Source organism: Musca autumnalis, unplaced genomic scaffold (genome assembly GCF_047663935.1).
Source record: "Musca autumnalis isolate F117 unplaced genomic scaffold, ASM4766393v1 scaffold_1, whole genome shotgun sequence".
Lineage (NCBI taxonomy): Eukaryota > Metazoa > Arthropoda > Insecta > Diptera > Muscidae > Musca > Musca autumnalis.
Window position 1 is genome coordinate 190,135,564 of NW_027411644.1, and position 17,708 is coordinate 190,153,271.

General features: G+C 36.5%; 1 protein-coding gene across 6 annotated transcripts in view; it reads right to left on the reverse strand.

Annotated features, from left to right (window-relative positions):
- Positions 1-17,708, reverse strand: part of beat-VII (Immunoglobulin domain-containing protein beaten path VII) — a 455,119-nt gene that overhangs the window by 187,955 nt on the left and 249,456 nt on the right. For all 6 annotated transcript variants that reach the window (XM_073959321.1, XM_073959323.1, XM_073959318.1 and 3 more), the window contains exon 3: positions 1,320-1,429. In XM_073959321.1, coding sequence (XP_073815422.1) covers positions 1,320-1,429 — 110 coding nt within the window. The remainder of the gene's footprint in view (positions 1-1,319; positions 1,430-17,708) is intronic.

Here is a 17,708-nt window from a genome sequence, read left to right on the forward strand (position 1 = left end):
AAGAAGTTTTTGAAAGATTTTCGAAAAAAAGGGCCAAAAAGACCTCTTTGATGAACTGCATGAGGGTTAAAAAATATTCCCCACATCCTCCTCAGTAAAGTTGCCAAAGACACTATATACCTAAAATGCAAGGATTCCAAGATATCTTTACTCAATAATGTCCCGCCTACTTTGGGTCCTTTCCGATGTAAATTCTCTACTCGGCTTACTACTCTACTCTACTCTACTCTACTCGGTTTTCCCATCATTTTGAGAAAAAAAATAATTTTGTTGCACAGTGTTATTAACAATTATATTTTGTTATTGGTTGGAACAGATTTCTAGTCATCTGATAATGTCAAATTTAATGGTGATTTTTATATTAGAAGGATGATCTTTTTATGTAAAGTTTAAGGCTCCACAAGCGTTTAATTTGCCCTTTACGAACAAACCAATAATGAAAGGAAATCTGTAATAATGACTAATAAAGATGGCAATGGGTAATATAATTTTTTTCTAAAAATTAATATATCAAAAATATTCTATGGACGAGTTTTGTAAACCCTTCCAGGATCTTTTTCTATACTGCATATTAATTAAAAGGTGTAATATAATTTATTTAACCAACATTTATTACCATGGGTCTCATTAACACCATCTGATAATCGGATACACATTGAATCACTTTACAGCAATAAAAATATCTAAATTACCGGAAATATGTTGTAATTTTTTATGTTCTTCTTCGGTGGTACCTTATGCTTGCATTTGCGCCGGCATTAATCTTAATTCAAATGAGGGCATTTCAATTCAATTAAAGCCATAAAAACCGAATGACCTTAGAGCAATAAAGTCGCCGTTCTTTGCGTTTTTTTAATAAATACAAAAAAATTATAATATTCTCTGAAAAAATATTCACTAAGCGTATTATCCTTAGCTATCCACAAGCTAAATAGACATACTTAGTCATTTTATGTGTAACTTTGTTCTGTTATATAATTTTCCTATTTAAATAAAATTTCAACAAAAATGTAGTCCTTGGCAAGACGGAAAAGGACAGAACAGAACAGTAAACGAAAGAAAGAAAACAAAAATGTAACAGCCAAAGGCACTGCATGGCCAGTAGATACCATAAACAGGCAACATAAAATTCGTCCACAATAAATTCATTGTAATGTTATAAAAGTGAAAGCATCCAGCCAACCAGCCCGCCAGCAAGGCAGGCAGTCAGCCGGTATTTATGCAAGGACACGTTTACTTATTTTGTGCTTAGAGGTCGCACACCAAACATGGAGGAGGTAGGTGGATGTAGTAGTGTAGATAAACTATATAATTATTACCTTAAATAGTACGCTGGGATCCACATCATGTAGGCACTCCAGTGTCGCACTGGTACCACGTTCAACATAACGCGGTACAATCAACTGTACATTAGCTTCCGTGTGACCGTCTGCAAAGATAAATAAAAAAGAAGGACAAAAAACACGCCATGAGAAACTTGGTGCTGATAAATTTATTTCATCACAAAGAAGAAGAGAAAAAGTTAAGGCTAATATAAATATTGCTGCAAATGGAAGAAAAACGAAATGACCAAAGAAATTACAAAGGCAAATACACGGCCAAAACTTTTGCAAATTACTATAGAAAAAATGACGCTCTTCAACAGCATCAGCTAAAACCACCGTCATCACCACCTTCCAATGTCATTTGAGTAGCACTGCAGTTGGTTAGCTTTGAGTAACGGCACCAAGCTAACATAAAAAAGTTAACCGCAGCATTTCAAGAGCAAAAAATTATCAAAATTATTATTCCAAGAACTGTATCCGTTCGTTAGTTACAGTGGATGCGAAGAGTATTAGATATTTTAGAATACTATGGGAGATTCCGTTAAATTGATAAGTAAGAGTATTGACTATCGTTGTTGTTTTAGAAACACAAATACAGTCGAACACCTCTATCAGGTAGCATATGGGGACCGACGAAATACTGCGTTATATAGACAATTAAAAAATTATCAGTCGGCTTTGTCTGTGTGAATTGATACACCTTTTTCCCAAAAAACGTAAGGTCTTCAGAAGTTTGGGCGTATGAACTTGCCGACGAACATATGGATTAGGATAAAATCTCAAAAGTTTTGCGGGGGAGGTGTCTAAAGGAATTGACTGATAATCCATTTTGGAAGTGTGTCTTATTTTGGGAGTCATTTTTCTCGATAGGACCGTCATATCAGGAAACATGGACTTACACACGAAAAACATCATATTGCTGTAAACAGGGCCACTAGGAGTACCTTCGGTAAAAATTTCCAAAGTATTCTCGTATAGACCCTTAACCGCACTTAAACATAAATTGTGATCATTTGTGTGGGTGGTACACTAAGGAATGACCCGATATGGTACACTTTTGAACACAAACTAAGTTTGGACAAAATATTTCGAGATCCAATGTTTGTACCAAATCGGTTGCTCCGTTTATGAGATATTGCGCTTATCATTTTACCGGAAGGAGTGGACCTATAAGCACCAACTTCGAATTTCGTCTAATATTCGAGGAATATTACGACATGCAAAGTGTGGACCAAGTGTGGAGTTGTCATGCGCACCAACCACTACACATGCTGGCCGTAGGGGTTTACTACAGTTTTCGGGACATTTTCTCAAGAAGTATGGACTTGTCACTGAAGAAAATTGTACCATCGTAATAGGGGACAACTTATTGCAAGAAAAATCAAAACGATTCGAAATTCCAAAAATATAATACATATTATAATTTGATCGAAGTCTCGTAGAAATATTACAATGTCCAAAGTATGGACCAAACCGGTTACTGCCTTCGAGAGGTATCGTGCACACGATTTTGGCGAAACGTTTTGAACTTTTGTGAGGGAGGTACCCAAAGGAGTTGACCGACGAGGCCCATCTATGAACTTGATTTAACTTTGGGCAAAATATTGCAATTGCCAATATTTGGATTTAATCGGTTCATCCGTTCGAGGGTTACCGCGAACTCCATCCACATCCGTGGTATCATAGCGGGTTTTTACAGTTTTCAGGCCATTTTCTCAGGAAATATATAGTCTTGAACTTGAAAAAACTTGCACATCAAAAGGATTAGAGAGGAGGTCTTAAACTGCACTTTAACGAAATTTTGTATGGGAGGTACCCAAAGGAGTAAACCGATAAAGTCCATATTCGAATTTTACCTATTTCGAGAGTTATCGTGGGCTCCAACCAAATTCTCTGAAACGGATTTCGTCCCAACATAATTGGGGTCTAAAACGTTATGTCGATAAGGCACATTTTGCCTGTTTGAAAGTTTATGTATACCCTCGTTGGCATAAATGCTGTGGGAATAAAAATTCGTTATAGATAGATTATTTATGTGAGAATTTCTACTTGTGCCTTAAAAACAACTTCGTTTTAGAGAACTTCGAATATTTTATTCAGTCATCTGTGTGAAAATTCAAAAATTCCGCAACCTGGAATAGCTGCGTCCATAAAGAATCATCAGACAGACAGGTGAGTGGAGTTAGCAGGGCAGCTAAACAAATGCAACGTGTCGTGCGATGTTGGTTATCATGCCATCGATTCGGTCCCAATATGAATTCAGTCGGCTCCATCGTTCGCATCTTAAGTGAGTTAAAACCACTCGAGTTTGCATTGGTAGCTGGCGTTCTTCGGCTGCTATGTATGGGTGCTGGTCTCCGATTACGGCATTCACACACTACTTTTGTACTGCCTGTGCAATTGCATCAGTATAAATGCAATTCAAGCCTGCCTGATAGGCTCGTTGATCTATAGGTTTTGGTCTACACCTTCGAACCTCTCCAGATCATGAAGATCTCACCTGACGTGCCTGGGTGGGAGAAGCCAGTCAACTAGATCGTGGCTGCGATACCAAGGGCGATAACCAGTAAAACCGATGTACCGGTAAAATCTTCGTCTCCTCATGAAGATGGCCTGCTGGCGTCAAGAGGAGGTACCTGTTGCTGCCCTCAGGTCGGCGTTCTGAGAAGTTTAAACATTCTTCCTAACATTTACATACCACACTGGTACAGCATAGCTTATCACAGACGGGCCCATTGCTTTATAAGAGATCAGCAAGGGTTCTTTGTCAGCACCACAACTGCTGCCGGCTAGCGACTGGAGACGCTTGTTCCTACTTCTGATCTTGTGGCAAATGGCTTTGGCTTGTGCGTACGACTTAAACATGCTATCAAATGCTATACTCAATATGTTTGGGTAGCTAGTAGTCGGAATCAGGACACCATCAACCAATATATTCAGGGGAAGCCTCATATCACCCGTTTAGGTGGTTAACAGTATGACAGTGGATTTAGCGGGTGATATTTTCATATTCTTCAGGGGAAAGAACTGCACAAGGTCAGCTGTGTAGACATTGAATTTATCACATATGTAATCGACGATAGGGCCCGATGTCAAGATTTTACATTCATCGGCAAACACTATGATGCGGAGGGTGTGAAAGGTAGAATTTAAACAGTATCGGATATCACCCCCACTTAGGGGACTACCTGTCTCAATACACGGGTCTCTGTCTTTTTATTTCTGTATTCAACACACGACTGACATCCACACGTATAGCTCATTATCCACCGTTTCAAACACGGCTGGAGAGAAATCTTCTCTATATCTTGAAACAGCTTGGCCTGCTTGACGGTATTGGAAGCCACCGATAGGTCAAGAGCCACTATAACTGTTCGGTCGCACCACCTGCTCTGTTTCAGTCTTCGACTTATATGAGTGGATATGATGTGTAAAACTGTGCATTTTCCGGTATCCATGCTGGGCAACTTTGAAATTGCTTCTCAACATGGGGAGGAGTTGTGCTTTTAGGATCTTGGCTGCGGGCGATAAGAGGAGATCGACCAGTACGATTCACCTCTGCTGGCATCCTTGTCTTTCGACAGTAGGGGGACACTCCTCCCAACTTTTCAGGCTTCTGGTACAATTTGGGTGGCTAACTATAGATTGAGGACACTTCTTAAATGCTCAACCCTTGGTCATTATCATTCAGATTCTGCATGGGCCCAACGCTTTGGATGATTTTGCGTTTCGGATGACGTCTGCAGCATCGATCATCGTAAATTGTGGTGGTACCTCCTCAGCCATAACACTTTCGGGGTGCTATTTAATCTGCCGGTTTAAATAACACGCTTACTTCATCAGATCTCTCACTGCCACACCGTTAAAAGTAACAGCCGTCCTATCATCCTTTGTTGGCGGATTGGAGAGCGATTTAACCGTTGCCCACATTTTACTTAATCTTGTCTAGCCCTTTTTTCCGCTTATGTTCGACTAACTGTTGACTTTAGAAGTAAGTTCACTTCACTTTTCGGGTATTCGACCAGCAGATATGTAGCGAGCGGCTGCAACAGTTATGACGCCTCTCCGCTATTCGTCAATCTAAGGAAATGGAGAGCTCTCTGAAGCGGTGATTGGTAAATTCTATGAACAATCGCCAACAGCTTTTCCATAGTTCAAAAAAGTACTGAGGTCGGAGACGATGAACGGAAGATGATCTGAGCCAAAAAATAACGGGTTGTAAGGACACGTCATTTATCAGATTCGATTCCACAATGGTGATATCTGGCGAGCTATGGCAATCTCCTTTTATCCTCGTAGAAGCGTTTTAATTTACCGTGCAAAATGTGAGGCTCTCAATTTGCGCTGTACCCCTCTGGCCATTGTCTAGATGGGAATGCCAAAGCTCACGATGAGCACCAGATGCTTATTGTCCTCCAAAAAGCGGACTAACAGAAGTTATGTTGCTGCTAGCTGCGCCAGAGTATCTCCCAGCGTATCTACAACTTCGGCGTCGAAATTCGAGACACCTCCGCAGTCTCCCCAATAACAACAAACGCAGTATCTAACATCACATGTTGTTTTCCAGTGCCCCGAAAATGCATCACTGCTGCAATTCAATTGCTACGGTGTTCGTAACAAAGTAATCGAAGACTTTGTGACGCGGGGGAACATCTTTGTCGACGCGATCCAGGTTCCTGAAATCAGCTCACCGTCACCTGTAGTTGGAACTTTGCGATGGTTACAACGCACTTGCCTTTCTTATACCCCAGTCTTTTCACTACAGACCTATCTCGCTTGAACTTGACTCTAGTGTCCCACGTATTGGGGTAGAAGTAAAGTGTGGGACTGCCGAGTTAAAATTCCTTAGTGTGACAAACAACTGATGAATAGGTCTGATTCCGACGACTAAGTTAGAGACAACCTGGGCGATGCTCTGGCGCAGCAAGTAGCAACATTACTCCTGCAATCCCACGGCAGCGAGTTCTTTCGTACCGAATTATCCCGAAACAATAGTGTTCCAGCCAGCGGCTGCAAACCCACCATAAACCTATGCTGCTACAAAAATAACAACAACATAACTCCAGTCGCAGTAATTCAGGAGGTGACTACGTTGCACCGGGGTCCTTCGCTATACCGTCACTGACTGAAAGAGCTCGGAGGAGGAATTACGGAATATATTGCCGCTCCTACGATGAAAAAAGTATACGAACACAAACACATAATTGTTTAGGTGATGAACCTGGTTGAGTCAATCCGGTGCATATAACCGGCTTCTGTGGGATTGAAGCCGAAGTCTCTGTGTGGGACTACTGATTTTATGTAACACTCAAGCGTTCGCAATAATTGAGCTGGAACGCTATATTTTTGCACACGAGATCTTTTCCTTAGCCAGGTCATGTTCGAATATGGCCTGTATCGGTTCAAGTTTTGGTATTGCCGCATAACGGTACCTTCGGATTCAAGGTATTTTGAGATTTGTTGCTAAATTTTTCGGCAGATCAACCGGTAATTTATCATTTGAGGTTCCGAGTGGTCACAAAGTTTCTACACTAAAAACTGTCAACATAGCTGCTAATTTTTGTCATATAACGGTACCTCCAGATTGGAGTTGTTTTGAGGATTTTTGCTAAATTTTTCGACCGAACTACCTATAATTTAACATTTGTGGCTCCAAGTGATCACAAGACTTCTGCACCAAAAATTGTCATATGATGGTACCTCCCGATTTTACATATTTACCTGCTAATTGGCATTTGAGGTTCTCCACTAAAAATTTACAATATAGCTGCATATATTGGTATAGGCCCCATATAACGGTATCTCCCTTTTCTTCGCGTCGTGGGAATTTTCGCTAATTTTTGGAAAGAATTACCTGTAATTTAATTTGACGTTCCCAGTGGTCACAAAACTTCTCCAATCAAAATTATCAGCAAAGGTCCATGTCTTGGTATAGCCCCCATATAACGGTACCTCCTAAGTTTAGATATTTTGAAGATATTAGCCACATTTTTATAGACTACCTGTAATTTAACATTTGAAGTTTCCAGTGGTAGCAAAACTTCTCCAACAAAAATTGCCAACATATGTTCACGTTTTGATATGGCCCCATAAAACGGTACCAACGATTTTATATTTTTATTTGCATTTTCGGGCAAGATTGGATGTTCTTTCACATTTATGGTTAACAGTGTTAGAAAACTTTTAATATAATGGTCAATTAAAACGGTACTGCCCGATTTCAGGTATTTTCAAATGTATAACTGACCGAATTAGCCAATATTAGGTATTTGGGGTTCCCAGTGGTCAAAAAACTGTTCCACCTAAAATTGTGGGCATTGGTGATTTAGTAACAGAAAGAAATTTAATTAATCCATTTAAGTTCCGTAGTACTTGTTTACATTGTTTTCGTTGACATAATTTTCTTTGTTTGAACCACAGTCAAAACCGAACAGACAACTAAAAAATAACCCAAATAACCTTGAATGAAATTGGTGTGAAATTGTGCGCCATCACCACCAAGGTCCATATAATATCAGGATAACACAAAGGAGACAATCATAGCTTTTTGCTTTTCTTGCAACAAAATATCCCCAAAGCGACAGGATTTAAAACTGTTACTAATGATTTAAGAGCGGTCTTAAAGAGGAAATAAAACCCCCAAACGAAAGTGTTCTAATGTCTGGAAAAGTACTCTGTTTTACTCTTACGTTTAATTACACGATAAGGATAATGCCCGTTCTATTTCATCTTCAATTACGTTTTTAGTTTCAGTTACAGTTTCAATTTATTTTTCATTAACATTTTCAATCCTTGCAGAATGTTGTTGGAATGTTGCCGTTGGCACACACACAGTAGTAGATTTTTATTTCACACTCTTTAGATGGTTTCGCGCTTATTTGTGATTAGAGACACAAACAGGATGTAAGAGAGATGAAGCTCTGGGCTTTTGGGGTTTAACATTTTTACTTGTAATTAATATACAGTCAAAGACTTAAGCTTTAGTTTAACTGTGAAATAGATATGAGTGGGAGGTAAATTAGAAAAATTAAAGAAAGAAAAAACAACGTATCTACTGTGATGGGATTTACTAAGATTTTAATTGTTATTCTTAGTAGATTTTGCCATTCTCAAGGACAAATAGATTTGTGTGGCTGTGTTTTCTTTTATGCCACATTTATGTGGTATTTCTTGGAATAACTTAACAATCGCAATGAATACGAAATGATCAAATAAATTTGAATAATCCCTATGTGATTCCATGTTTAATACACATGGCTTAGTTAATTACAGCAAAGGTTTGATTTTCCACAAACATAAGTAAATTAAACGCTCCCGATTGTAGTAATGAAGTCAATAAAAGGTTAATTGAATAAGAAACAAATATGTATCTGAATTAATTTCATGAAATAAAAGTAATATTTGGTTGGTGTACCAAGGGAATAAGAATGAGTTAACACAAGTTATATTTGATGTTACTCCCTTAACAAAAGTTTGATCTACACACAGATTCTGTCGAAGCAGAAAAATTGCAATAGTTTCTTGATATTTTTTTAATTCGAACGTATAACAACCTGGTGTCGATTGTATATGAAAATACAAGCAAGGATTTGATGTAGACTGCCGAACGGGCAAATTGTCTCATTGTGATCTTATCTGATAGTTACATAACGTGTTAGAATAGAGATCACCCTTTGTGATCTTATCTGATGGTTATGTAACGCGTTAGATTGTAGATCACAAACTGAGCGACTTTATTGAATTTTTATCTAGCTTAAGTACTAATCGTGAGAAGAAATAGTAGGGCGTTAATAGTTGCATAAAATGGTATATCGAAAGTAGTAATTAATGAGTTGTTCTACAAGAGTAGTAGAATAAATTATTTACATAGTTGCATTCTGTCAGTTTACTTTAAAATACAATGAATCAATCACAATGGGACATTGGAATATTTACAAACTCACAATGACCAATGTACAAAACTATGAAAATTGCTACTATTGAAATGTAGAGGACATTAAAGTGTAATTATTGAAATATGGATTGCTTCAAACGTTATATTTTAAAACATATATATTATTATATATTGTCATAGAATGCAGTTACATATATTAAAAATTAATGTAAATTAATTCCATTTGAAGTTCTGCAACCACTTTTTTTTTAATTTTAGTATCTGCCTCTGTATTAACTAGTCAAATATATTATTTTCTCAGTCTGCCAGTTCGTTAAAAATTCACTTCATTAAACATTTTAAATGAAGATACGTGGAGGCGGTCAACTAGACTAGACAATAAAAGTAAAAGTTATGTGTCGCATGAACTCTCGAAAGTTTGATTCAAAAATAGTTTTTAACAACGGTTTAAAAATTGTAATTCTTCAATCAACCAAAACTAAATATATTACTAAGTAATTTAAATGAGTAGGGCTGTATGAGTATGCACGTGAATATACATGTGTAGTAGGGTGGGGCGATTTGTGCGAAAGGAAAAAAATCTTAATGGGCGCTTCGAGTTTATGATTCTTGGGATTATACTGAGCAAAAAAATCCACTAGACCATATGTCTACGGCGAAAATCGAGCTGTCCGATTTTGACTTCAACAACTGGATCACTTTTCGCCGGCCAAAATACATTATTACTATATACCGTGTCGGTTTAATTCAAATCTCGTAACTCATTTTTAACACAGTTGCAGTTGACCAATCGAACTGAAACTTTGCACACTTTTCAGATTTGGATGACAATACATGAATATGGGTCCATTTGTTCCTATAGCCCCCATATAGCGGTACCACTATCAGGTTTTTTGAGGATTTTGTCTTCATTTTTAGTCCGAATTGGCTGTAACTTGCATTTGGATGTCCCAATTGTACCTAAACTCTCCCACCAAAAATTGTGGACGTGGGTCAGATTTTGTTGTAGCCCCCATATAACGTACCACTCGATTTTAGGCAATTTAAAGTTTTTATCTACGTGTTCGGCCTAAATTGACTGTAATTTGGTTATGGACTTCTCAGTGGTCAAAAAATGTATTTACTAAAAAGTTAAAAATAAAAAATAATTTAAAAAATTAAGTTTTAGTGTTTTATTTATAAATGCACTTAAAACTAGGAAATAATTTGTCGATTCGCCTTAATAAGTATATTCTTCCTCATGATGGAATCTCCCAAATAAAACACTTGCATTTGAATTAAAAACTGTGATAATATTAAATGGCAAGCGTTTTATTTGAGAGATTCCATCATGAGGAGGAATATGCTTAGTAAGGTTAAGCGACACATTATTTTCTAGATTCAAGGGCACACGGTGCCCCTTAACTAAATTTAAATAGAAGGTGCTTACACCTGGAAAGTTTTTTGCGGTTTCTGAAACTCCAATGTTCATAGATGAAAAAAAACTCAAAACAACAAAAAAATTCGCCGGAGGGATTTGAAAAAAAAAATCGCGGTAAAATTTCACATTTTTAGGGTTTTTAGGTTTTCACGATTTTGCTTGGAATCCGCAAACCGTATCGAAATAGGATTAAAGAAAATGTTGTAGCAATGAAAATTCTCTATAAGACTGTCCTTTATGACGTAGGTATTAACATATTTGAGATATAGAAGTTCAAATTTTGACAACTTACTGACTGTATTGACTACTTATAAAATAATGTCATGACTGCAATTTCCCAACTTAAACTTATATATCTCAAAACAAGTAAGCCAAGGCTATAGTCGGACGGTGCCGACCATGTGATACCCTACAACTTTACCACGGGGAATTAGCTTCCCACAAATCAAAATTTTTTATGGAGCAAATAAACATATTGTAAGAAATAACTTTGTGGATTCTGGCACCAAGCTTAACCTTTAACTGTGGAGGTGGGGGTAAATTTTACCCCTTCGATCATATTTTGTTAATTACTTTCAAATGATTTGAGCGATCGGTCAAATTTTCTCTGTATCTTCATATTTCCTTAACGTAAGTGGTCAGTAATGTTTTGGTTGCCATATGGGTAGCGAGTGAGGAGATATGCTTACGGTGGTGTAAAAATTACCCCGCGGCCAAGTTCTTGTCACTGTGGCATAGAAAATATTTTACCACCACCTCTAAACTAACGCAAGCATCCTATGTAAAAAAATGACCCACGTCTAATTCGACGTATGAATTTCATGGAAAAATGTTGACCACACGTCAAACTCGGCATATGAATTGTATATTCTGCATTTTCAATTAATCCATTTTCACAGCAAATCAGTGTTTCCATAATAAGGCAATTGCTAGAAGAGGACGATAAGTTCAGCAACGTTGACAGTGATGGTCGATCACGAATTCAACATAACCAAAAGCTACTTACGTTAAATTATTATTAGGATCTTGGGCAAGGAATCAATAGCCCCATCCAAAATATATCCCAGAGACTCGAAAATATCTTATATATGCTTAGTAGGCATAACAAAAAAACTACACATACCTGTTTCCAATCCAATAAAGGAATGTAAATGGGTTGCAGCATACTCGTACCTATATGTATGTGTACAGTGTACGATCACTATGAATGATAAATCAACTATTTGGTACCCCGCAGATTTTTAAAAAAACGTGTGTTTTTGAATGATCTCTGTATTTTTATTTAATATGTAGGCAAGACTGTCAAAAAATGTAATTTCACGTTTTTAAGTATTGTTACATTATTTATTTCATCTAAAAATAAAATATGTCTTTTTTGTTGGATTCAAAAAAGGTCTGTGAAATGTAGAGCCTAATTTTCAGTATAAACAAAGTGCGTGATTTGATTTGATATTATTTTATTATTTGCTGACACAATATCATGCAAAAAATGCAATATATTATCAAAAATAGCAAATATATAAAGAAATATTTAAGAATATGTATAGGGGTAAAATTTACCACCACGTCAAAAAGTACGTCCTACTTTTTCACCTCCCAGAAGGGAAAAGGGAGACTTCTCTTATATCATTGAGTGAGTGTACCCCGATTCATATTCGCTCAATGATATGGGACCACACAGCTTATCTCCGAGTCCGAGCGGCGTGTTTGGTAGAGAAGTTTTACATGGGTCAAATACTGAGAAAATGTCGCCAAAATTACTGAAGGGTATTTTGCCACCTTTACAATTTTGATGTTGCCTGGTTGGGGATTCATATTGAAAAAAGGTGGCAAAGCGACCCATGCTGCAATGTATGTATAAAAATCCAATTGGACAATTAATACGCTAGGGTACCATGTGATTTGCAATAATGCAAAAACTGGGAATGGGAAAATGTGGTGCCATCCAGCAAATAAAATATAGACCAACAATTTTTTTTATTTTTCATACAAAAGTAATTGTTCATTTCACCCGCTAAGTAATATCAGATCATCATCCAAAATTATAGGCCTCTTCTACGACCTAAACTCTTAGCTCATGCAAAATTTCGTGATTATTGAGCTATAATTTCGACCTCTAGCGTGTTTTTGGTTAAACTGCAGACAAAAAAAAAAAAAAAAAAAAAAAACTGGGTATATTAGGCTGTAACTCTGTTATCTTATCATGTACACTATTGACAGCAATAGAGAGGTCAAGCGTTCCTTTTCCAAGTATAGCTTACTTGCCCGGAATGTCTCTTCCAGGACTAAAGATATAAGATGTATACTAAAAATTTTAACAATTTTCACATAAAAGTTGTGGTCCATTTAACCCTCTAAATATTATCTGATCGCCATTAAAAATTGCAAGCTTCTTCTTTGTCATATACTCTTACCTTATTTAAAATTTCGAGGCGATCGGACTATTATTGCGACCTACAGATCAGCAACAAAATCGGATAAAAATTATGTTTTTGGTAAATTTCACCCGCTAAATATTTCACGATCATCACCAATAAAAATAGGGATCTATTCTGGTCTGATCCCGACCTCCATACAAAATTAAGTGACGATCGGTCCATAATTGCGGCCTGGACGGACGGACACACTTCTCAAAATCTATTTATCTCGTCGAGATATGAAGATTTGTATACCGCATTGGGGGTCTCCGACGAATATTTCGCGGTGTTACATGAATTTTTACCAAAACAAACTTATAATACCCTTTCCACATAGTGGTGTAGGGTATAAAAATGGTACAATCTAGGAAAAATTACCAAACCAATCTTATAGAGAATTTTTACAGCTATAAGATTTTCTATAGTCACATTTCTCTGTGCCACGGTGATCATTACTTAAAAATGAGTAATATAAGTAGTTGCTTTTGTATACATTATTTTGTAATGGGTTACATATACAATTTACAATTGTAAAAATTATTAAAAAAAATGTTCGCCCTAAATAAAATAAAATAAAATAACTCAGAATCGCGAGTTCTATATATAATTTTTTAAAAAACATATTTGCGGAATGAAATTGGAAGAACATTAAAAAAAAACAGTTAAATTCTGGGTTAAAATGACAAATGTTAAAAATTGGCGAGATAATGCTTTTTTAGTTGGCTTCTACTTTTACTTACACAGGAAATTCGTGAAAAACGTGGTTTAATCACAATTTGAGTAAAAACAAAAAAGACACGTTGGTCTCAACCCATTCTTACCCATTTTTATACCCTATACAGAAAAACATAATTACTACATTTAATTATAGGCCCAACGGTAGGTTTCTGAGGCAAAACGTCTATTTTTGAAGTGATATATTTGGATAAAATAGGAACGGGATTAGATTCTTAACACTTTGAGCCGCTTAGAAACAAAATCTTCATGACCACATACCGGGCTGTCAAAGATATTGCATCTTACATTGTAAAATTTTATAAAAATCTATCAAACGAAAAACAAATTTGTTTCGCTCGACGATTAAAAACCGCTAACATAATAAACAGTTTTTTAATAGATAACACGTGTAAAGGTATATAAATTAATATTCTGATTAAGAATTAAAAAAGTTAGATTTTATAAGGGATATTTGATGTAGACTTGTGGTGTATTTTTTGTGTAGTTTACATATCTTGTAGTTTATATGGTTTTTGGAATAGAACTCTCGGTATTGCGACGTATATAACTATATACATATATGTGGTAGAAGGTAATAGTGAGCACTATATGTGTAGAAAATTTTATCCCCGTATGGATCCGTAAACCTATAGAAAAATACTTACAGATAGCATGACACTTAAAAATTTGGATATTTTTATGTATTGGGCTGGGAGTGGGACTTGTCAATATGACACAAGTCGCGACATTTGATAGTTATCCTAATCGAGTTGTAGCAAGCATTGAAATCTTTTATGTTTAAGAGATCTTTAATTTAGTAATTGGGACTGCAAAAACCTACTAAATTTAAAAATCTTGACCTGTAATAATAATGTATTCAAAAATTGAACGCGATCGCGTTATTCTACTTCCAAATCATCAATTAATCATTGAGGTCACAATTACTATTGTATTGTATCCCAATACGTCAAACGATGTCTGGGGGGTGTCCCCCGCCCCCTCCAGTTTTCTGTATAAAAACTACCTTACGATCTATTCTAAGACCTAAAAGGTCTACAGTAAAAATTTATCAAATTTGGCCCAGCCATTTCGAAGGATTTATGTTTCGAACATCATGGCAGACCTGAATAATTTTCTATATATGCAGATATATATACCTGAACCGATCAGAACCAAATTTTCTGCACGTGATTCGTAATTGATCAGGATGTACCATATCGAATTTTAAAGTCATCGGATTCAAATTGTGACTTTAGTGCGGCTTAAATATAAAATCGGTTAAAACATATATAAGAAAGCTATATCTATATCTGAACCGATTCCTTCCAAATTTTGCAGATATATTTTTATGTTCACTATAAACATCAGCACGAAATTTGAAAGGTCCAGTAGCATCCTGTGACTTAGTGCTTCAAAAACCTCTCATTGGGCCCATAGTGCATTTCAGAAATAGTGTTCATAAAGTCTTGCCAAGGTTCAAATTTCTGCATTTCACGAACGACTTTCATAAAGCAAATAAAAATACTGCTTTTTTCTGAGAGATTGAAAAAAAATTCACGAGTTGTTATTTTTGTTATTATTGGACTAACAACCGCCACACACCACCACCAACAAAACCAGAGACAAATTTTGCTACTTTTATTGATTCTTTTATTTTGTATTATTGTAAATTACCGTTTCTTCTAATGATTTTCACTGTAATTTTATCGTCTTGTGAACATAGCAGAACAATAGGAACCAATTGGCTCATTTACTCAAAGAGTGGCATAACTCAAAAAACGCGTTTTCTGAGTTACCTATTTTCTACGACTTCCACTTTATCTTGTGTCAAATTTTCATGCTGATATCTCTAAAACTCGACGAGTTACAGCTCATTTTCTACGAGTTTCGCATAACTCAATACAATCGTTTTTGGACTCTACAAAGCACTGAAACACTTAAAATCGTACTAGGCCTTGCACAGAAATTTAGCACTGATATCTGGCTACCTCATTGCAAAATATGGTCCAAGTAGTTATGTAGTTTTTGTATAATAATCTTTTCAAGTAGGGAAGTCAAATTTCAATCGCCAACTTAAAACGCGTTTTACTCGAAACTCGATTTTTTGGGATGTGTCACTATTTGAGTAAATGAGCGATATATACATACATGCTGTGTCTATAAGCACTAGGTTGAGATATTAGATGTTGCCTTTATATTAAAGAAATTACAAATTTTCAGTTGCGAACTATACAGTCAAACACTTTGTTTTTTGACACCAAACGCACTATAGTTGTTTGGTTTGTCAGTTGACTAACAACAAAATTGTTGCGACCTACAGGTATGTTGTTGTGGTGTGTATGTGCGTCGTGTGGTTTGTTGATATTGGCTCAATGTGATGGTGAGACGATGGTGGTGGTTGTGTTGTGGTTTGTTGATACATTGTCAATACGATGGTGAGACGATGAGACCATTCAAAAGAAAATGAGAACAAAATTGAGAGCATTTACCAACCAAGAGTGGAAATATGAGAGAAAATAGTGGAATATAGGGAAAAATAGGAAAATGATTTTGTATCTCATGAAAATCTTACATAGTTTTGAAAAATAGTGGCTTTCGGATGGAAATAAGAAACTGCACATGTATCTTATGTGAGGTACGTGCACAGTATGAAAAAAGTACATCACGAACGAAAATATGTAAAAATTCATTAAATATTTTTTTCTGTGTACACCACTATGTGGGGAGGGTATTATAAGTTGGTTTTGGTCAAAAAGTTTGTAACGCATCGAAATAATGTTCATAGACCCATACATATATACGAGTATACCAAATTGAATGTCTCGACGAGCTGAGTCGATCTGGCTATGTGTGTCCGTCAGTCTGTCCATCAAATCCTTGTAATCACGCTACAGGTCGCAATTTTAATCCGATCGTCACCAAATTTTGGGTGTTGAAAGGGTCCCGGAGGGTAAGAAGCCTATTCATTTTGGTGATGGTATGATAATATTCAGGGGTTGGAATGGACAAAGACTTATTTGGAGAAAAAGTCAACGTTTTATTTCAAAACTAATATCTCCGCTTCCATAAGGGGTATATCAAAACAATGATGCAAAGTAGGTTGGCATAGGCGACCAAATAACAGAGATATCGCAATAGTTGGTAATGCATCTCTTTTTCCATTTTTTTGTAATCAGGCTACAGGTCGCAATTTTGATTGGCTCGTCACGAAATTTTGGGGGTTAGTGGGGGTCTCACAGAGGAAGAAACCTATTGACTTATGTAATGGTCGGATATTATTCAGGAATCGGAATGGAAAAAACTGGTCAAACAACAGAGATATAGTTGTTAATGCATACCTTTTTCCATTTTTTTGTGCAATCCACTACAGGTCGGAATTTGGATCGGATCCTCATGAAATTTTGGGGGTGGATGGGGGTCTTACGGAGAAAGAAGCCTGTTGATATTGGTGATGGTCGGATAATATCCAAAGTTCGGAATGGGCAAAAACGTTTGTGGGGAAAATTCAAATTTTTCTTCTTTTTGCGAACATCTTGGCTTTAAGCATGGGTATTCGAACGACGAAGCCTGTCACTGAAGGAAGAAAAGCTAAGCTTTACATTGATGCAAAGTAAATTGTCGTAGGTGGGCAAAGGACGGAGAAATCGCAATAGTCAGTAATGCATCCAATTTTTTGTAATCCAGCTACAGGTCACAAATTTGATCGGATCGTCACGAATGGTGGTACCACAGAGGAAGAAGCACATTAAGTTTGGTGATGGTCGAACAATATTCAGGGGTAGGAATGCGCAAAACACTTATGTGGAAAAAATTCAAATTTCAATTCTTATACTTGTGTTTTGCGCATCCTACTTTTCCATTTTTTATTTGAGTTGTACGGACGCTGTACTTGAATGCGTTTCAACAAAACTGACCTGCAATAATGAATATATTCT